This window comes from Chamaea fasciata, unplaced genomic scaffold (assembly GCF_029207755.1).
Source record: "Chamaea fasciata isolate MVZ Bird 193981 ecotype frontalis unplaced genomic scaffold, bChaFas1.0.hap1 SCAF_3, whole genome shotgun sequence".
NCBI classification, from domain to species: domain Eukaryota; kingdom Metazoa; phylum Chordata; class Aves; order Passeriformes; family Sylviidae; genus Chamaea; species Chamaea fasciata.
The window spans coordinates 35,260,001-35,282,781 of record NW_027094088.1 but is presented as its reverse complement, the minus strand read 5'-3'; the positions used below and the strand labels follow the sequence as shown (position 1 = coordinate 35,282,781).

General features: G+C 42.5%; 1 protein-coding gene across 3 annotated transcripts in view; it reads right to left on the bottom strand.

Moving 5' to 3' along the window:
- Positions 1-17,521, bottom strand: part of CRIM1 (cysteine rich transmembrane BMP regulator 1) — a 175,004-nt gene extending 157,483 nt beyond the window's left edge. For 2 of the 3 annotated variants that reach the window (XM_066178566.1, XM_066178567.1), the window contains exons 1-2: positions 16,812-17,521; positions 3,051-3,224 (exon numbers count right to left, since the gene is read on the bottom strand). In XM_066178566.1, coding sequence (XP_066034663.1) covers positions 3,051-3,224; positions 16,812-17,163 — 526 coding nt within the window. In that variant the 5' untranslated portion in view covers positions 17,164-17,521. Of the gene's footprint in view, positions 1-3,050; positions 3,225-16,811 lie in introns of those variants that run through there. The other variant, XM_066178571.1, reaches the window with a different exon arrangement.
- Between the last annotated feature and the right edge of the window lie 5,260 nt (positions 17,522-22,781).

The following is a 22,781-nucleotide window of genomic DNA, read 5'->3' as shown; positions in this document are numbered from 1 at the left end:
ATAGGTGGGCAAAGAAAGGGACAGAGAGAGGTTAAGTTGGAATGAAATACAAGGAGCCCAGGAAGGCAGGCAGAATCCAAGCCAATAGGAAAAGAAAGATCCTACATGAAGTTAACAAGAGAAAACTTTGGGTTAGCAGAGTAAGAAAGCTAGAATTGACATCAAGCCCAGAAGGGAAGACCACACACAGGCTGAAAAGCTTAAGCATAAGGCAAACAAGATAAAGAAGGAAGACAACTGGAAAGGGAAGGTGCTAGCAGAAAAAGGCACAAGAAAATGAAGTACATGCAAAAGCCTTAGCACATTCCTATATGGCAAACGGGATTCCAGATTACAGCTCACTGTTTGTTACTTGTCAGGTTGTATCTATGCAACAGATTCCTTATCTGCAGGCTTTCAGCAAACTGTGCAGTTTTCTTCAGAACCTCTGATTATGGTGTATCCATCATTCAGGTATTCAACTTATGTCTTTTTAATCACACTGTGTATTTAATTATCCACGTAAAGTGTGGTGAGGAGAGAGAAGTTAGACTACCCTCCCTTGGACCCACTTTCCATGGCAACAGATTCTATTAGAGTATTTAAAGGTTTAAATTACTAGTTTCAAATCTTCCTGCTATTATCTTTAACAGACAAGCCAAAAGAGTGAAGTATACATCAGTACTTTGGATTTCAGGAAAATCTTAATTTGACATATTTAACAGATCTTATGAATCATCCCTTTTTACATGAGACACTACACTTCAAGATTTTATCTTGCCTTAAATAAACTGAAAAATTTCTCTATTTTAACATGCTCATAAAACCCTCTGGTTCGTGTACTACCAAAGCCATGTTTCAGGTGGACTTTCCAAGTGGTTGAATTCTATTTTCAGAGTATTAAAATTTGAAAACCTGACATATTCAAGCAGCAAATACTGGCTCGGACACACCAAAGTGTCTATTCCATTTTACCTAAGAGACTTGGCTTGCTTAGCAAACAGGGACGTGGCAAGCACCAGTGGAAAAAAGTTATTCTTCTTTTCCGTTAGCTTAGGTACAGGATGAAGCATTACTTTGGTTTTAATTACCAAAACAAGAACTAACACATTTAAAGACACAACCTCCATTAGCAGTTCGCATTCAATTACCAATCCTAGTCGGAGAAAGAGGGAATAAGCATTTACAGTACAAAACCCAGTCAGCAAATTAAATGGACTACATCTGTAAAAAGCAGAAATCAAAATTACATTATGACTTCTGCCTGTCTATTAGGAAATACAAAGGGATTTACCTTCCAACATCCCTCAGTGGTACAGTTTGATAGTCTTAGGATGCAAATGCAAACTCACATTCTTAAGAGTAAAAGCTGGACTGTTATAACACTCAAGTTGTAACTGCCAGGCTTCTGTTATTTAAAGGTACCGTTGTTGCTTCAACACTTGCATCAGCCATCCTTTCCAACTGTGAAAAATTAAAAGTCAACAGGCCCTAAGCACTTCTACTGGTGCCCCACAGTCTGAGGCTTTGGAGGAACACCCCCCCACACCCCTACTCCACAAAGAAATAAAACCAAGGGAAAAAAAAAAGAAAATTACACCTCTGAAAAATATAACTGCACCACAGCTCTTATACCAGACAGTTTACATGTAGAATATTGTTACCTCGTGGCCAATTATAAAATGCTGGTGCTTTAAAATGAAAATTTAGCTGAAAAAAAGAGATCGCTGAAAGCAAGTAACTCAGAACCAACCTGCTTCAGCTATGCCATTCCCCAAGTTAAGTCCATTTCTTCCAAGGCTGCAAAGTACAAAAAGACAACCCAGAGCAGATTTACGTAGCAAGTTAAACACAGGATGAACTGCCATGCCAGTGGAGTCCTGCTGAAATACTACAGACTTAGTCACATATTCACAAGTCAAAAGAGAAGTGGTAAGATTGAAAAATCCATACATGTTATTGCCCACTACCACATCAACAACAAACCAAAGGCTCTGTCTCTGCTCTTCCTAGAGTTACAAAAGGAAAAAACCCACAAAAATCCCAGACCAAGCACTTGCACGCCTTTAGTGAGCAAGATCATGAACAATGACCATGAGTATGTTTCTTCAGTTTCTCACAACATCCTCATTTAAGTCCGTAGCACAAAACCAATTTTCTTAACACAAAAGAAGTACAACAGATGACATCACACCACACTTCCTTAAGTCAAGGATTCCCCTAACTTAAAATATGGTCAGTAGCCTTATAAAGACATTAACTTTTTCAATACTTTAAACATTGGTTTAAAGTAGTCTAATTAGCAGGTCCACACCACTAATCAACTTCTCCATGCTCCTGAACACTTTGGAGAGTAAACAGTAATTACAGCATCATAGAAATGGTCCAAGATCACTCCTTTAATTGCTGTTCAGAACAATCCAGAAATACACCATGCAAATTTAATTCCAGCTGGATATATTTGAGCCAACTCAGTTCCAGTTTAGCCATAAGCAACAAAAAGGAAAAAAAGCAAAACAAATATGGATGTACGCTCAAGCATAAACATATGGGGCCTAATAAAAATCTAATCAAAGGCACATAGGAACTGTAAAATACGAGCAGTAAGGTAACACTACGTAAACTTAAAGAAAATAGCAATTCATGCATTTATAAAATAAAAGATATAAGTATAATTAGTAACAACTCCTTTTTCTATCTCTTTACTCTTAAAATTCACTGTGTTTATTCATGATTCAGTCACATCAACACTTCTAAAGAGTATTCCACACTGCTCTGCAGCTGAAGAGATGCAAAGGTAGCTACCGCAAACAGTACTGTTTAGTCTTATAATCTGCAAACATCATTGCACACAAGGCATGTTTTTTGTCATCTTAAACTTAAACATTTGGAATTCTAAGCTTGAGAGGTACTATCTTCCTCTAAAACATACACCTCTTTTCTGACACGTAGAAGACCAGAGGTCTCTGAAACTACACAAGTCATCCTTAAACATATACACTATACTCTAGTTTTTCATCAACTGCACAGAAAAAAATACTAACTCTGAATTACTGAAGAAAAGTGCTTACCTTCAATCCTTTTCAAGGCTGACAGACAAGTATCCCGGCTTGGAAACTCAAATGGATTATTACAGGTCCGAATGGTGTCACATTCGCACTTCCCGTTGATTATGTTACAACCTGTTATAAGGTTTTCATTGCATGGTTCAAATCCAAGGAGCTGATCATCATCCCAGTTTTCATCTAAAATAAACAAACAAACTTGCTCACTACTGGATTTCAGCTGCAGTACGTAAATTTCAGCTGCTTTGGAGTTGGGTGCCATTCACTTCAAGTTCAACACAGCGCTAAACAGAAGATAACATTTAAAAAAACAACAGATTAACCCAAACAGTGGTTATGTCTTTCAGCTGTTCTACTGCCCATTTTGCTAAAGCAACTAGCATTGTTTACTTCCATCTGTATGAAAAACTATGTCATCCCAGGAAAACGCATAGCTGTAGTACAAATTAGTGCTATTCTAACAAATAACTTTTGCAGATAGCTGAAGTTATATTTATAATGGAAGTGAGAACATTGTACAGAATCTGCAGCTGTTAGAGAAGTCAAAATTGAGTCAGAAAGAGAGCATTTTAAAAGATGATTAAAAAATGCTCCATGTAGAATTCACTCCACAGAGATAACTTTTTTATTACAGAAAATATGCCAGACCTCTGATTCCCTTATATGACCAAAAATGAGTTTTCCAGCAGCCCTGAATTATCATACATATTCTTGGAGAATTGACCAAGCACATTGCACTCCTTGCTGTCAAGGGTCTAGGGATAGAGGGGCCAGGATGAGTTTCTCTGCTTAAATAACTGTTCCTTTTGAATCAGTTCTGTAAAACGTGTGTAACCAGTGTTCCCACTCTACAATTCTCCATCTTCTAGGATGCCACGTGCAACTAGATTTACTTCTTTTTTTCTCCAGAAAGAAATACAAATCCAATCAATACAGAATTTGGTTTATTAGCAATGCTATTGTATCTCAGTTTCCTTAGATCAAGTGCACATACAGCAACATCCCACCAACTCAGATTAGTCAAGGCAGAAAAATAGAACAGCCTGGATTTGAAAAGACCCTCAAAACCATCCAGTTCCAAGCCCCCTGCCATGGATGGGGACACCTTCCACTACTCAAGGTTGCTCAAAGTTGCGTCCAGCCTGGCCTAGAACACTTCCAGGGTGTCCACAACTTCTCTGGGCAACCTGTTCCAGTGCCTCACCACCCTCACAGTAAAGAATTCCTTCCTAAAATCAAATTTAAGCCTATTCTCTTTCAGTTTTAAATCATTCCTCCTTATCCTATCACATGCTTTTTTAGGCAAGATTGAAGAAACTAAACTGGGCATTAGGTATTCTTCGCTACAGAATGCCAGATGTTTTAGAGACAGACAAGCTTTGAAAATTTAATGCTACAAAACAGTTCCACAGAGTCCACTAACTTCTACTAATGACAAAAGGAAAAAAGAGGTATTTTTAATCTTTATATCCTTACATTCAACAGCAGCACTCACACTGTACATTCTAAGTAGTTCGCTCCAATTTTACTTATCATCAACAAGCAAGTTTCCAATTTAGATCCTGCCAAGAAACACCAAGAAAGTTTAAATATCTTCCAGTCAAACCAGGGTGGGTTTCTTCTTGTTGTTGGGGTTATCAGAGGCTGTCCTCCAGTATGAGAGGCCACAGCAAATACAAAACTCTCATTCAGCAGCCTGTTGCTCAACAGAAGCCTAAAAACTAATAGTAAATAACAGTATATACACACATATGCTGAGGTTGGCAAGTAAATTCTTTCCACTCATAAAAATATACAGAATATCTGTTAACCTGAAGTTTTTCCTGTTTGGGGAAAAAAAAAACAAATCTAGGAAGAGCTGTTTACCAATTCAGTACTGTACATGATCTACAGGAAGTGTCATGGCAGATTCTCAAAGGTATATTTCTCCCTGAACAACAAACTCCTTGCCTTCTATCACAAGCTGGCAAAGTACTCTGCTGACAAAAAAGCACTGATAAACAAAAAAGTAAATTTTAGATGTGAAGATGGGAACCTCCATGGGAACCTCATGGCTCTTCTCCATAAAAATAACAAAGGAAGAGGAGTCACTAACCCCAGGAAGTAATTTTTTTTCCTAGCTTAACCTATCATCCAATACAGCAACTCTATCAATGAAAGTCAAAGGAAGCGCAGAAGTTCCTGAAGAGAAACTATTAAAATTCCTTCAAAGGAAGATGCCTCTCCAGTAATGCTTGGGACACTCTCATTGTGATAAGGCCACGCATACAGAGGAAAAAAAAAAAAAAAAAAAAACCCTGAGAATTTGGAGAACAATAATACATCCTGTTTTTGAGAAGCAGGAACACAGCCTGGACAATTTGTATTTTAGAAGTCACAGCAGCAATCCATGTAACAACAGGAACAAAAGCTACACCTATGGTCCAGGACTCGCTGTTTGAAACTCTGTAACAGCAAGGACCACAGCCTCATCCAGACCAACCTAAGAGCCTTCAAGTGTTTGTGTTGCTCCCTGTTTCTGACACTCCTCCTGCACTCCTGGGTCCAGGACAGGAGCACAGAGGCAGTGAGTGCACCCTCAGCCCTGCTCTCGTAAGTTTCCAGAAAAGGAGGCACACAGGAAGCACATGGCCCAATAGTAGGTGCACCTAAAGTCTTCACTGCCACACACCTTAAAATTTAGCTCAGTGGCCATTAAAGTCTTAATGAGAAGAGAAATCCCTCAGTAATACTTGTTCATACTACACTTCTATAGTGTTGAATCTTCAAAGAAGGTGTTTGTTTTTCATTACTTGGTGTGAACAAAAAAAAGTTTCATTCATACAGGAAGAATCCAAATCCAGTTTTAGCCTGCACATTTTCTACTAGCCTGCTTTTCACACAAGCTTATTTAGAAACAAGATTTCCATCAATGAAGTAGCAAACATGCAGCAAGAGCTTATTTTAGTTCAGTAAATCAGTGCCAAGTCTATCATGGTTTTTCATGCAGACTGAAGACTGACTCCTCTTCCCAGCTGATTTAGTCCTTTTATGAACAGAATTTCAAGGTCCTGTTAGATGAATTATTGTTTACCACTTAGAATAAACTCTCAGAAATTACGTCAATACAGGCAGAACAAAATTCTTTGGAATGAAAGGTACAACCACATGAAAGTATTCACATGAGCTGAAGGGATGTGAATATCCAGCATATCACTTCAATTCCAAGCTTTGGATACTTGATGCAGATAAACAATGGTCCAGTACAGCTCACACCTTTAGAGGTCAGTATTATTTCAACAGACAATGGAATGATATCTTGTACAAAACATATAACCTAGCCTCTATTACTCACAAAGATCATCATGTCCTGGGGACTATTCAAAAAATAAACTTGTACACACCAGTGGTTTGGGACCTGGGACAGTTCATAAACTATTCCAGGCTGTATACATTTTCCTGCATGCTCTTCTTGACCTCTATGGTTTCCTTTCCAGAGGACTTTTTTTATGCCTACCTCTCAAATCTTGATGATGTGAACAAAAAAACTGAAATGTAATAATTTGTGAAAGCTTTATTTCTCTGCAAGCATGGCCAACAAACCCCAAATATAGCAATCTATGCCTCAAACCTTGGTATGCACATCCTATGCTCTAGCTATTTCTAGAACACCTAAAAATACAAAAAACAAGTATGTACTTAACACTCTAGAGATTTTAGAAGCAATGCAGCTGAAAAGTAGCCCAAGTAAACTACTAGTTTTCATCCAAACTGATCTTTGTTTAGCACTGATTTTCACCACCTCATTGTGCTGGCATGATCAGGTAGGGGCAAAAAATCAAGGGGCCGCACTTTTTAGCCATCCTGAGTTGTCACTGGAGTCTTGTTATATGGTCACTTAAGTACCTTTTGCACACAAGCCTCACAGCAGTTCAAATACTCCCAGAAGGGTCATAACTACAGCTTCAAAACCATTTCTCTTTCAAATAATTTCTATCTACATGCAGTTCCCCACTCTTTCCAACTCATTCAGGCAAGTTCCAGATAATAAAGTTTCAGATAATAAAGTAGTTCTGCATTTACTCAGATCAAAGTTAAGTCTTGGACATAACACTTTTTAAATTCCTCTAACCACGCTTTCATACAAAAAGAAAGCCACAGGAAGGGAGACTTCACATTAATTCCAAACTCTTTTCCTTTTCTCTTCTGTCATTCATATAATCACTTGCTTTCTGCAAAGCAAATGTTTCAGCTTGCTAAAAATTCACATACTGCTCTGGGTTGCAGAATTCCCAAGTCCTGTCATAGCATGCATCTAAAGTAGGGAGGAGGATTAAGGCATTAACAAGTTGAACAAGAGGTCCTTAAACAGGTCTAGTCTGGGAAATAGTTTGAGAAATATGTCTCTGGTAAGCAGCATTCCATCACTTCTTCCATACTAAATCCTACATACCAGCACCATGCAAGGCACGATGGTCATGATTGAAGCATTCATCTTCTTTGCCTGCGGAGCTGCCTGTGTTTTCAGAAAAGCATGCTACTGAGAAACTAACTTTAAGCCTTACTTCCAAGGCACACACAACCTTACTATAGTTGTATTTATTATTCCCCATTGGCAAAGGATCATCTTAAAACTGGTGCAAGCTAATACTACCAGGAAAGAGGTCTCTTTTCAGAGACTGCTTCTCCATTGCTTAAATTTTTCCTTTCCCTTCCTTCAAGTTGTCAGTTTCTCCTGACTGCCACAGAAATTCTCTTTTGTGCCCCAACCCTCCTCCTTCTTTCTGGACATCTACTGAATATCAGCTATTGTTTGGAGAATGCTATATGTGCACCTTCACAGTTTAGATAATGCATCACCTCAAAACAGCAAGAAACACACTGAAATGATCACTAAAGTATCACTGTTGAAAACAAATACACAAGCATTTTGTCCACAATAACCTTCTGCTTACCACCCTACCCTTTGAACCGTAATTTAACTAGAATGGATTGAGCTAACTTTCATAATTTACATCTAACTGCAGCATGTGACTCTGCTACTTTCACCTGTTCTTTTAAGAATGCCAGGTAGCTGTTAGGATGCTGAGAAGAGCAAAGAAGCCATAAAATACACTGATGACCTGAAAGTGAAACTATCCAAGTCACATCTTAGAGACTCTTGCATCCCTTTAAATCTGCATTTGAAGACAAGAGAGAAGCAATCCTTATTGAGACTGGTACTGCCTTCTGGGAAGTGGGAGGCAGAGGGGGGAACCTTTCAGAAACTCCTCCATGAAACTAGACCCAAGGTCTGACCCCCACCACTCCAGCACACTCAAATTTTCAAATCAGTGGTATTCATTAAGATGGTATGACACTTTGAAAGGATTCTAACTTGCTAAAATAAAAAAAGGAAATGCTTCTTGCCAGTAGACTCTCGCTTCTCTCTGAACAGGAAAAAAGAATGATGGAAAGGAAATTCATGTTTTGGAGGAACTGAACAATAGAAATGACTAATTACCACTAAAGAATGCTTGAAACCCAGCCCCAGACCTTGAAAAGCAGCAGAAGGAAAGACTAGCCTCGAAGTCAGTTTGAGCTCATACACTGGCTTCAATCCCTTCCCCTCTTGCAACTTACTCCTCCACTGAAGTCATGAATCAAGGACTACAGCCGGCAGAAACTTTTATGGCAAGACACACAGCTGACAGTTTTGTGAGAAAGCATTTTTTTTTCCACATTTTGGAATGGTCCATTTTCCAAGATCAAATCTTCATGTGGAATGTACAGCAGTAAAAAAGGGTTTTGCAGCTGCCTGAGAAAATTTCTAGTCAAAGCTAGAAAGCAGAACTGTACCATAACATTTAGATACCTCAGGAACACAAGCATGTAATGCTTGTCTCCAACCTGACTGCCTGCTTTATCTTAGCATGTATCTCAGGTAATCAAATCCCCAACGTAGTGAGAAAGATTTTCACTGCAGCAGCTCTTCATGTGTCTGAAGACAGTTATTTCATATTAAGGAATGCAGAAAGTATTTAAACAGACCAGCTTTCCAGTGAATTATCTCCAGAAACTCTACAGAAGCCTTGAGGAAGGCAAAGAAATGTTAAGTGAGGCATGTGACATGGACAACTATTCAAAGTTTAGAGGTTTTTTCCCCACACTGTCTGGAATACTTTACTTCTCCAGGTACCACTCCCCCCACCTTTTTTTTTGGGGGGAGGGGGGGGAGGGGGAGTGGAGGGAGGGAGGGAGGGATGGGGAGGAGTGTGTTTTGCCTTTGGTTTTTTATTACTTTCATTCTTAGGGTTCCCCACAGCAAAAGTAAATGGTACTTCCAAAAGCCTTCTTCCCCAAAGATGATCTGAAATAATAACTCACGAGTTTTGAAGTCTGACCCCTACACATTTACACACTTCAAAAAAGACTCACGAGCAAATTATTTTAACCCCATGACCAGAAGCATGTCTTGTTCATAAATAGCTGACTGAAAATACTGCACTGTGTCCCAGGATTTAACTGGTCAGAAAAAGCCTCTGCCGCTACTCCCCTGATTAGAACGAGCATGGACAGCGGTGTTTCAGCTGTCATAGCAAATTTTTCCTGTAGCTCTAGAAAACTCTTTGGAAAAAATAATGGCTAAAGCCTCAGAAAAGGGCCAAAGCTTCATAACCATTTTCCAAAGCAGTCTAAAATTCCAATTTTCTTTCTTTTTTTTTTTTCCCCCAAGCTGCACTCTGCACCCACAAGCTTCAGAAGCCTGCATGTACAGCAGCACGAATCACCTTCACTGCAAACAAGTAGTTGGCTGGCAGCTTGCTGAAGCTGCTAGGCAGAGGCAAAGCTGACAGGAGTAGGAAAAGTTTTGTCAAAGACAAATTCTGGAAGAGGGTCATGAGTAAAGCAACCTGTACCAAGAACAGTCCACACTATTGTAAGAAATTTGATATCCTAAATATTTTGCGACATCCCCCCCACAGTCATTAATGCAATACCACTGAACACCACAATTACAACCTATTTCAGAGGAATTGCACCCCATCTCTTAGTCACAGAAGACTACAGGGAAAACTCAAGCCTGGATTCAGAATTACCCTCAAGGTTTCTTTTCTTTTCCTACAACCTAACTTAGAGATAGATATCAAATTTGTCATTTCCATTGTGAAAGCAGCACAGGCTACATCAGCGCATGTAACACGATTATCAGTATGACCCCAGCCATCAGTGAGGTTATCCCAACAACCCATCAGTGAGGGGAAAACACCTTCACACATACATCCAGCCTTTCTGAAAAAATCCTGGGGAGATTACAACACAGCCTGTAGCAAAACGCTGGACTTTAATTCATTTCAAGGATAAATGACCCAATAGAATGGGCTCTCTTGGATTCAGAAACATTACATTTGCTAGATTTTTCACCAATAAAAAGAAAAGTCCAAGCCCACCCAAACAAACCCCAACCAACAACTGAAGCCTAACAGTGGTTATACAAGGCTTAAAGTTCAAGGAATGAGTAAGAACATGGGAATTGCCGCATGCCTATGAGCCAGACAGTGCTTTTCCTCCTGCCCACAACCCTTCCTCCGGAGTTCCTTTTCTTATTCTGTCTTTAATAAAGACTTGCACAATCATGACCCACAAGGTGGTAACAGGATTTGCATATCCTCAATTTAAGTACCCAGTACACCCAGTGAAAGCTGCTGGGGACTGAGTATTATTGCCTCTGGTAATGGTGTGAACTGCTTCCATTCTTCTCAAAACATTAGGAAAGGCTTACTTCCCCCTGTTTTGGCCTTCCCCAAAAACAAGGCCAAACTAGTCTGTTTAGACAAGAGCTGCCCCAGGGACTATTTTTAATCCATATGCTTATTTGGAATTTAATCTAGATGGTCTCTATTCAAATGTATCTCTAATCTCGGTTTAGGTTGGTAAGTTTCTCCACGTTGGTTTCTCCATATACATAAGCTTTCTGTATCAGTATCAGTCATTTTTCAAATTCCAGTATTGTCAAACACAACCCGTGTCACTCAAAGTCTCAGGCAAAACCCTGAGTTCATGATTTCCAAGTTTACATTCCCTGTGGATTAAATGCATTCCCAAATGAAAAGCAGTTTATAAGTCACAAGAGATACTTAATAGGTCACCTCTACAAAGTATTTAATCCATTAAAACACTGAACATTCGGTTCTGTCTGCAAGATCTTCTAAGCTTCACTTATTAAGATGAAGAATCCTTAAGGGGGGCACAACGTAAGGAGGGGAAGAGGACAGCATTTTTGAACCATATTAATGGGTTAATTATTGCATAATATGCCTGTCAGTGAAATAACATTTTGGTTGACTAAGTACCAGGCAAGAAGTTAAATTATGCAAGAATCCTTGAATTAGCTAGAGGGTGCTTAAACCAGCAAAGATGCCTAGGGGCATGTTCGAAGGTAGTTTAAAAAAATTTAAAAAGGAAAAAGAAATCTTTGTAAGCGCCATGATTTTAGGGAACCTGGTGAAATAATCACTTTCTGTGTGGAAAAATTCATAGAAGCAGAGGATGCTTCTACGAAGTTTTAAAAACTAAAAATAAATAAAAAGAGAATATTCCTTCTACAAAAGTTAGAAACCTTAGACATCCAGCCTATCCACAGCGAGCTTTCTAGTTTTAAACAAACTGTGCTGATCCACAGCAGCAAAATCCTACTAATTCCTGCATCATATCTGTCAGACTTTTCCATTTAATTTTTGCTGAAATACTGGAACCAAGTAATTTCTAAAATTGAAACACGATGCACAGAAACAGAGAGGAAACCATTTCCAAGTCAAATAAGCACCTGATCCAATTCAAATTCCATGCCACACTCGGAGTTACATGTTCTTACTGATGTTGAGATTTCAGCTTTGATGGAATACAGAATAGAAATAGCTTATAAATTATCCAGACTGTGTGTAAGAAGTCAGCATTCTCCTAGTAAGTGTTTTTGGGGGTGGCAGGGAAGAGGAGTAGGGGAAGGGGACTGTTAAATTTGATCAAGACTGGCATATCAGAAGCTGAATATTCACCAAAGAACTACTTCTCATTCCAGTTACACAACTTAAGTAATTTTTCTGATATTTTTCTTTTTTGACAAAATAAGTATTTTTTCTGTTTGTGACCCTGATAGTCTGGACTGCTGACAGCCTTTGGACAAAGTACTTTGACTGTCTTCACATCAACAATCATTGGCACACCACTTTATATTGATGAAGTCCCCAACTAGATCATCAGTTCTAACACTTGATGTTACTGAAATAAGTTCTCTTGTGCTTGCACTGATGGCCATCAGAACCACTTGGACATTTCCCCAGCCGTTCACTACACAACAAAGAAAAATACCCAACCAAACAAAAAGTTAAGAAATCTGGGCAGCACTGTTCCAGTCCAAACTGATGGAAACAACCAGGTTACTCACATGAAACTGCCAGATTATTTGAACTTCAGTAACTTGTACTGAAAGCAAAATACTGCCTGATCTTTAGGGGTCTGGACTGCACCACAGGCAAGAAGTCAAGCATATAGTATAACAGTCTGTCTGAAGAGAGAGCACCAAGTTGAGGGCTTTGTGTCCATTGACCCATTAGAGAGCACAGGACTGAAAACAACTGAAAACAAGGTTATCCAAAGAGGTACTAGCTACCAAAGTTACTTATGATAAAAATACTCTCAAGTCTGCAGGCAGGTTGTTATTACTTCAGTAAAGCAGGGAAGAACTGCATTAGCACACATGTAAACCAATGCCTGAACAAAACAAAAAAACAAGCTCAACTTTCCTCTTCCAAATTTTGAAAAAAAAAAAGCTAGGCTTTCAAGGTTTAAATTCTTCTCATCAGCTCCAGTTTCACTAAGTTTCAGCTACATACCACACACTGTGCCCTTATATATTTCTCAGGGAGGAAAACTAGGCAGACTTATGGGTGGGGAGAGGACAATGGACACATCCGAGCTCTCCCACCTTGCCCCAGCAAAAAGTCAGACAGACTGTAATGCTCCAAACTCCCCAAAAGATGCAGTTCAGTAAATGAGATTAGGACTAGCCACAGTAAGGAAAGCTTCTGCCATCATCCTAGGAGATTAACATACATACTTCCCAATCCTTGCCTAAAATCTGCTGCAGAAACCTTCCCCTGGTCCCAAGGAACTTCAGTTCAGAAGTTATGTACCAGGCGGATAAGCCTCAAGTACTCAAGGCAAGCCTTAAATTACTTACAGTAAGAAAAAAGAACACAACAATAACCGCACCCCCTCACCAAAAAAAAGACCCAACTAACAACTAAAGAAAAAAACCACACCCAAATCCCACTAAAACCAAGCCAACAAAACAAAACCAACCAAAGTAACAGATATTATTGGTAAGCTAGTGGCACAGTGATACCTTCTTTCAATGTCTACCTAGAGGCTAATTCGTATGGAAGTATATTCTGAAGAGAAACTAAGAACACCTTCAGACTAGCAGTTTTGTTAACTATGCATTTCAAATATTTCACAAAAACTTACGTTTCTGTTACACAGTTAAAAATAATTTCCCATCGTTTTCAGCATTACATTATTTGCTTCTATCATGACTTTGAAGAGTTTAGCAAAGCGATCTAGGCCTCTTCATCTGGTAGCACCAGAAACTGGGGAAGCATGGAAACAGACAAAAGAGAGTCATCTCAAGAAATGCCTTCACAGAGTAGCCTAACTTCTATGGCTTTTTCTCGAGCTTTTTCAAGGCTCTCTGATCCCCTGGAAAGCCAGAGCCCTGCCCAGATGCACTGCTGCAGAAGCCAAAGCTAAGGTGTTTCTGGAGAACTTCAGCCTAATTCAGTGGCGGCCCTAGGACCACCTTTAAAGGTGGAGAGCAAGGGTAGTTCAAGCTTTGCATTCAAAGTTTCTCAACTTTAAGAGTCTTTGAAAGGGGGTGTAGGCTCTCAATAGAACCTCATAGAGTCAATCCAGCAAATCCCTGTAAAGGATGTTATAAAGTCAACAGAGGCTGGAGGTGTGCAAAGCCTCTCAAGAATGCCCTTTAGGAGGTGTAGCTACCAGCACTAGGACCTCAGAATAATTACTTACTAAGAATACAACTGCAATCAGGAAAGGCATTTACTCACTTCAGGATAACAACACAAATGGAGCAGTAGAACTGCTTAGAGATGGGAAGAGTTAAGGTGGTGAGATAAATGAAAACTTCCTTCAGCTTTTAGAATGATAAAGGAAAAAAAACCCCTCAGGATCAGCAATAGATTTCATTAATAAAGAGTGCTTTAACAAAGAATAGTCTGTTTGTAACTTCAGAAAGGGAAACTACTAGCAACAGATGCCAGACTTCCCTGTCAGGTGTTAGGGAACTCATTTATGTCAAGTGTGTTAAATACTATAAACAAGTTAGACAAGTATTTCTAACTGTTGCTATTCCAGCTCTCAAAGTCTTCTGTAGCCCAGTATGTGCTAATAGTCTGAAATAAGACAGGGATGAAGCTTCAAAAATGATACAAAAAAACACGCTTATAACTGCAGCCAGTAGGGGTCATTTCAGTGTAAAAAATTGCAATGAAAGAAAAGGCTAGAGACAGGAAGGAAAGTAAAAACGTGAATTTCTATTCACACAGTTCCGTAAGACACTTCCATTTCCTCCTCACTGGACTGGGGAAGGAAAGGGTTTGCACCCCCAATGTGTAAGACAACAAAAAAAGTGCAGCCTTTATTCTGTTAATGGCTAAAGGCATGGCTTAATACTACTCACATCAGGCATCACCAACCTAGCCCGTTGCATGTGTGGCTGTCAACTGAACAACTGTTTAGGTCATCACAATCAAAAAACCAGAGCTATCCAACCTCCTATTAGTGATCAGAGGCAGTACGATCCGTACCCTTTTATCCTTGCTGCCACCTCATGTGCAAAACATGCACCTGGAAGAACAACATATTACCTCTGCTCCTCAGAATGTGGCACTTCCCTGACAATTCACTGATAGGACTATTCCAGGAGTATTTATTAGGCTGACAGCTCAGCTCGGTTCCTTTTCATTTATGAGAATAGAAATTAAATAGATAACTTTCCTATTTAATTTTCTTATTTTAACTTATCTCCCCTAGTTATAGTTAATAGATCGTTATCTCCATCCCCTAGGACTATTGCTACAGGGACAGCTGGAACTAGTTTCTAACCACAACACTAATTGAAACACAATCTTGCCAACAAATGCTTCATACTATTTTCAACAGTAGATGGGACGTGTTATGAGTTGAACTACAGCAATGTACAGATTGCATCACTTCAAAGGAATGAAATAGTCCTAAACTGCCAGCGATGTCCATACTGTGATACAGTAAGGGATCTGGAATATTAAGGCCTTTAATGACTGCAGGCTTTTAGTTCCTTTAACCATCGAGAAAGCCCGGCTTTTACTCGAAAACACACGACAAGAGAAACTCTTGCAAAACCAGGTAAGTTTTCCAAGTACCTTTGCTTGTACTTTTCTATTTACAAAAACTTTTCCGATACATATTAAAAATAACAGATTAGAGCAGTGTACATAATTCAGCAATATAGTCCCAACCAAGGTCTTCAAAATAGTTTAGATGCATTTAAAAATGTTTTAAAATCCAGCTTTTAATCTAGAGCTCATTCTACCCAAGCATCAGCTCCCGAGGCTGACAGCATTGGTTGTAACACAGGCGGGGACACACTGCGTGCTCTGCTGTGGTTTGCAATTTATTTGTTATGGAGGCAAATGGAGTTCTAAACGAATAACGAGCGAGTGCCAGGACAAAGGTCAGCTGCCCACTAAAAATGACCGTGTTTAGCTTTCTTAAAATAGTGCATCATTTTAAATGCAAATTTTTTGGACAGATGCTGCCTCACCAGCTCTCTGGACTTTCTACTGCCCTCTACCCGCCGAGAGGGGACCGCCGCCGTCTCCTTTTCCAGAACTGTCGAAGCTCCCGCTCCGAATCACATATACATTTATACATATCCCAAACTACTGCTTATTTGCCATCTCTTTACAGCGCCATGTTTCCCCTCAACTTGAGGGAAAAGGCAATTGGAGGTACAAGAGAAAGAGAGACTAAAAACTTGTCTCTGGCCTTTCATTAATTTATAACACATAAAAAATAAATCTTAGGAATTCTGACAGATAAAAAACGGAAGGGGGGTAAAGTCCTTTTGCATTTCATACCAATTCATCACCTCACAAGACGGCAGGAAGCTGAAGTGACTTTGAGAGTAGTTAGTTCTATCGTGGGTACTTCCCCTCCTTGATGCTCCGGCAGGGAAAAAGACACCCCTTATCATTACATGGCAAGCGGGACAGGCAGAGAGATATTAAGTGACAGGAACAGGAAAGAAAACTTTATAACCGATGATCAGTCTTTGTTGTATCTTTACACAGGAGGGAATCCGGAACAGGCATCATGTGTGCACGACTGACCTCCGCCGATCTCCATCTGCCAAACTCTCCCGGAGTCCTTTATCAAGGAATTTTAGTTGGGCATCAGTAGCTGATACAAGCTATCAGCAACCCAGTGACACACTACGGAGAATTAGTAGAACACTAAAGTTTAGGGTAAGAAAATTAAGAGCAAAACTTCTAAGTAGGAGTTTGTGGGGGTTTTTTAAGCCTGTTAGAAGACAGGCTCGCAGATGGGACAGGCGGGCGGGCTGGAAGGGAAGGAGGGCGCACCGGCGCCTAAGACGTCTTAGGTGCGCCCTCATTCCTTTCCCGCCGCCCACCGGGTACCCCCACCCCAGGAGATGGATGGAGGGATGGATGGCGTCCCGCCACCTCTCACCTTCGCAGACGCCCACTTCGTACTCGGTGATGGAGTCCCCGTTGAGCGGCGGTCGGATGACACAGCGCAAGCCCTGGTCGCAAGCTCCGTGCAGCCCATAGACTCCCCCGCAGCTCTCGTTCCGCTGCCGAGCGCACATGAAACAGCAATCGCAGATCCCCAGCACGATGCTACCGGGGCAGCTCTTCGGTTCTTCGCATTTGGATTCGTCGCAGGGTAAGCAGACGAGAGCACGCGTCCCCGACTCGCCGAGCAGCAGGGCCAGCAGGAACAGCCACCCCGCGGCCGCCAGGTGCCAGCCGCCGTCTCCGCCCGGGCGTCTCCTCCCCGCCGAGACCGCTGCCAGGTACATCCCAGCCGCCGCAGCCCGGCCTGGGCCGGGGGGAGCCTCTCGGAAGCCCCCTCGCCGGGCGGCGGACCCGAGCGTGCCGCGGCTCTTTCCCGCCGCCCCCGCCTCCGGCCCCCCGAGGAAAGTTTCCTCTCTCGGCGGCGGCGGCGGCTTCAGCCAAACTTCTCCTCCGGGTGGCGGCTCCGCCCGCTGCCCCCTCCGGGAAGCGGCGTCCCTCAGTCCGTTCGTCCCTCGCCTGCCGGCTCCCGGTTCCGCGGCGCCGTGCGTGCGTGCGAGCGGCTGCGAGCGCAGCTGCGGCGGCGACGGCTGCGGGCTCTGTCCCCCGCGCGTCCCGAGTCCCGACTCGCCTCCTGCCTCACTCTCCCCCCGCTCCAAGTGTGCCCTCTGCCCTGCCCCCATTGGGCGACGGTCGCCTCCGCACCGCCCCAAGCGCCCATCCTCGCCTCGCTCATTGGGCACCGCCGGGGCTGGCCCGCCCCCTTTCCTCCCGCGCCCCCCCAGCCCCGATCCTGGGGCTGGAAGAGGCGCAGCGGAGGCGAGGAGCAGCCTGGGCCCCACAGCGGCCGCCGCCTCCGCCTCCCCCTGCACCTCCCCTCCCCCTCCGGGGCTCCGGGCGCGGAGCGGAGCGGGGCGGCGGCGCCAGACCGCGGGGACGGGCTGGCGGCGGCCCGGGGGACACCGGGGGCGGGGAGAGAGAGGGCCCCGCAAAGGGCGCAGCCCCAGCAGGGCGATGCTGCGGGAAGCCGTGAATGGGGCCTCGCCGTCCCCGGCCGTGGCGGCGAAAGCCTCCTCCTCTTCCTCTGCCTGCTCCCTCGAGGGGCGGCGGGGATCCGGGATGGGGAGCGGCTTCTCTCAGCCCCAGCGCCACGGGAGAGGAGAGCCGGTCGCTCCCCGCCCCGCCCCGTTCCCTTCCCGCAGCCCGGCTCCCGGGCGCGCCCAGGTGCCCCGCGTGTGCGGGGCAGCCGAGGCGGACCCGCTCCTCGGGGGCGGGAGGGGCTGTCCCGCTCTAGCGGCGGCGCAGCGCTGTCCCGGGCCGCCCCTCCGCCCGCTCATAAACAAGCGGCGCTGCTGCCGCTCGCCCGCCGACTTCGGCACCAAAAGCTGACCCCGGCCCGCCTGGTGCTCTTCGCCGGTACACGGGCAAAAGGCGCCCGCGGCTGCCGGCCGGCGTTCGCTACCTAGCGGCTGCCGTCACCGCCCAGAGCCGGTCGGGCAGCCGCGGCCCTGCCGCCGCCCGGTGCGCCGGGGTTGCGCGGGCCAAGGACGGCCCGGAGCGGCGGCGGGAGGTTCGGCGGCGCTGTGGCGCTGGCCCTGCGAGGCCGGCAGGCGGCAGCGCTCGGCGCGGCGCTCGCTCGGGCGGAGCGCGGCTGGCTGGAGGTGCCTGCCCCGAGCCGGGGCGAGGGAGCGGTGATAGAGAAACCAAGAGGAACGGTGTTGCCGAAGGTCACGGTGCTGCCTTGTCCGTGGGCGGAGGAGACGGCAGGAAACAGGAGGTAATTGGCCGCACAGGGCCGCCCCTCGGTATAATCTCCGAGTGGGACCTGCCACTGCTATGTCCTGCCCAAGGTGCGATGGCAGCTTTGGGAACGATTGATCCCGCGGTCAGGATTGCCCGGAACTGGGGTCATTTAGAGTATGAAGCCATTGGATTTTGTCAGCTGCATGGTGCTGAGCCTGGGAAGGCATCCGTTGCATGTACCAGTGGGAAGGAGGGTTTGGAACCTTAATACAGATTATTACAGAGAGGCCAAGGTATGGTTTCTACAGTTTCTCTAGTCCCACACATATGTCCACTTTGGCACAGCCTGTTCTTGTATCAGCCGAGGAATTGCCATAGAAGAGCAAAGCTCCAAACTGGCAATGCAAAGTCGCCACCAGGAAGAGACAACACTATAGTGTAAAGCTCTGTCAGCACTAGCATACTTTTTAGTTGAGTTTTAAAAGCACTGTAATTTCACTGTTGTTGCCTCCAGCCTAAATACCTACTGTATCAAAGATTCCCTATTGCCAGAACAGGCCCATTGGTAATGGAAACAGTGCAACCATGTAACATGATGTTGAGAAATAAAGCATTTCCATATTTGTCTAAAAAGAAGTGTTTTCCATATTTGTCTATTTTAAAATAGACATTGTTAGACATTATTGCAACATTTATAGCAGGATAACAGGCTGTATTGTGATCCATTCAGATCTTAAACTAAATTGTAGGAGATATTTTTCAAGAGCTACAATGTTTTTATTAGTCTCAGTAGTTTGCAAGACATTGGTCTTTCTCAGTGAAACCCCATTACTGCAATGAAACACTTGATGCAGCATACATTACATGGATTTGGGCCATTCAGCGGACATATCTCAACAATGAATGGACAAGCAGCGATTTGCTAGGCAGTACTATCTGAAGTAATACTGTGAAATATATTTTTTAACAGATTTAGAAAGTAAATGACAAGCTGGTCTTGCTAAATGCACTGTGTTTCGGTATAAACAAACCCAGTGTACACCTTTGAGGACAACCAAAAACATTGTATGTTTCTGAATTCTGGAAAGCAGTAGGTCAGGAAAGCACCCTGAAGGTCATATTAGACAAGGCCTCAAGCTCTGAATGTTATGCAAAATGAACTATACTCCCTGGTGAAGCAACACACCAAGTAAGTAGTTTTGTGCTGTTTCCTCCAAAATGCAAAGTCGTCTTCCCCTCATCCTCAGCCCTTTCGTGTCAGTTTGCCGAAGCACCTGCAGGGGTCAGAGTACTTTTGATTCACCAGAAATTTCCACCAAAAAACCCGCTGTGATTTGGATGAGAGTAGTTTGTTAAAACCTACTGTTTCCTACAACCTGGAAACACTGTCTTTTGGTTATGTATTTTACTAACGAGGCACATGAAGGGGTTTTGCCTTCCATGTATAGCATCGCTGAGATTGCTTTTTGAATGAGGCATACAGTTCCTGCGACTGTATTTTTAAAACACTGTTCACAAACCTGAGATTGTGCAGAAAGGAATCACAACAGTGATTTTAGTGCTAGGGAGGGTGCTTCACTGTACAATATGTGGTCAGAAGCTTGAATTTAATAGGCTTATTTTATCAAAAGATGAAAAGTGAACTGATTACAATGTATTAATCCCCTCATGTGAAAAAATGAACTGGTCTATGAAAAATACGTAGGTATTTTTCCAGGACTTATGTACATAGCCAGCATGGAAATCCCAGACATGTTGGATTGCATGCTCAGGCAGTTCAATATTTCCCAGACATGCCAGGCCTACCCGTCATGTACTGTACTGATGTACAGTATATTCAACACACAAAGAATTCACTGGACCTACTGTGCCTGTTTGCTTGTGTGGGAATGAACAAAGAAGCTCTAGAAGCAGTACAAAAACAGATGAAGAGTAAAGCTATGGACAGCTTAGATAAGAATGTTGTAGGGCCCTGAGAAAAAGAAAGCAAACTTCTGAGCTGACTGCCAAGTGAGAGAGGCTTCAGCTGTGAACAGGATTAGTACCCTGATTCATTACACTGTTTATCCTGTGATGGCTGCGTGTAAGAGAGGAAAATACAGAAATATGTATGGAACAAGGACCAAAATTTAGGCTTCTTGTCTCCTTAGGTGTTGCCCTTTAGGTACAAGTCACAAATTGTTCATGCTTATGCTTGTGTTATCCTCTTCTGGCTCCAGGAATCAAAATACTTCATTGCACAGTGGCACAGATTCAACAGCAAAGGCAGAGAATTCTCTTGCCCCAAACCTGAGATGAGGCCATAGGGACAATGAGGTACTCCTTGGAAATCAGAAAATCTGATACCGGATGACTTTACAGGGAAAGTGAATATCCCTGCTTTTTCCCCAGCAAGAAGCACTTGATCCATTTTCTTTTTACTGGGAAATTCACTTATCCCTGCTTCTACCTGCTTCATGATTTATTAAGGGTTCTACTGATCCAAATAGCTTAGGAGTAAGTGGATTCAGCTACTGAAGTGAAGCCCAGCTCCTTATTTCCCCTAGAAACAGGTTAGTAAATACTGCTGAATACAACTGTGGGAGGAAGAAAAGCATCCTGATAAACAGGCTGTAGGAGCTGAAATTGGGCAACCTGGGCTTGTTCTCCTGTAATGTTAGTGTTGTACTGAGGCCACATCTAGGTTGGATGAAGTTGCAGCAGTAACCGAGTGGAGCTGTATGGCTGTCTTGGTCATCATGGAATGCAGAGCTTTTGCAAAATCACAAAGTGATATGAGAAAACTGCCATCCTCTTCACTGATTCCTCAGTTCTGTACTCACTACCCTACCTTCTGGTTAATCTTCCCATGTGAAAAATACATGTTCAGTGTAAATTTCCTGTAAGTGTGAAATTCACAATAGTGATAACTGAAATGATTTCATTTTATTACATGGTTGAAGACATTTATACAACCAAAAATAAAAACATCTCCTCCCCACCCCCCCAAAACACTAAATAAAATATAAATAAAATATTGAAATGTCCCCATTTCAATTCAAAAGGCTGTTTCCACTGTGCTGATATACACTGGCAACTTCCTATATATCTCTGAATTTGGGAACGTGGATGTTTTTAATACCAAAACTGTATATTTTTCCTATACAAATCTTTTGTTTCTATTCTGTACCTCATTGTGTCTTTGCAGCACATTAAATTTCTTTTTTCATTCTTTAGTTTGTTAAGATCATTTATGTCTCCTTTGTAGCAGTCTCTTGACATAAACTCTTTCGTAAACAGGTTATACACATGAGCAATCTCTACTACCAGAAAAGAAAAAGGATCAAGATGAAACCTGCCACTAATACAAGCAGTGCTGAATCAGTCTAAACCACATGAGAATAATTTCTGTCATCTTCATAGAAATGTCATGGGCTTATTACATTCGTAGCTGCGAGGTGTTTCAAAACCCCTAAATGGAAATAGGTGGGAAACTGAGGAAGTGAATATGAGAGTTCTTTTTAATATAAACAATCTGTGTATGAATTGTTTTGAACCATTTCATGATGAATATATATCCCATCAGGAAGTCTCTGTGGTGTTTTTTAGCCCTGCAAGTTTCTTCTCTCAGTTGAATCCTTAGCTTGAGACAGCTCAGTAGTTCAAAATTTAAGTCTGGACCTAACAAGCAGGTTTGCAGCTTTTTCCTAATACATCTTTGATTCCTCATGTGGAACATAGAAGTAAAAGTATCTGGTTTTTAATGGCCTTAGAGCAACTGCATGAGCAATTTTAAAATACAATTGCCTAACTAATTTACTTTTGAATATTTTTTTCTTAAATTTAGAAGCTACATATTAATACAAATTGTAAATAAACAAGCTGCTAATGAATAGGAATGGCCATTTACACGTGTAGTTCTTCACATTGCACTTAAGTCACTGAAACTGTGCATTCAACCCAAGGATTTTTTCAGACCTTATTGTGCTAGAATATATAACTTCAAAATTGCAAAGCTAAGGAACTAGGGAGTCAATATCTATTTAAGGATACATACCAGAAACATATTGGGAGAAATACCTACTATATCTAGAAATGCAGTGTTGTATGTAAATTGATCACACTCAAGGTCACGTTGGATTTAGCTTCTTTAGCATGAAGAAAATATTCTTAACAAATAGGC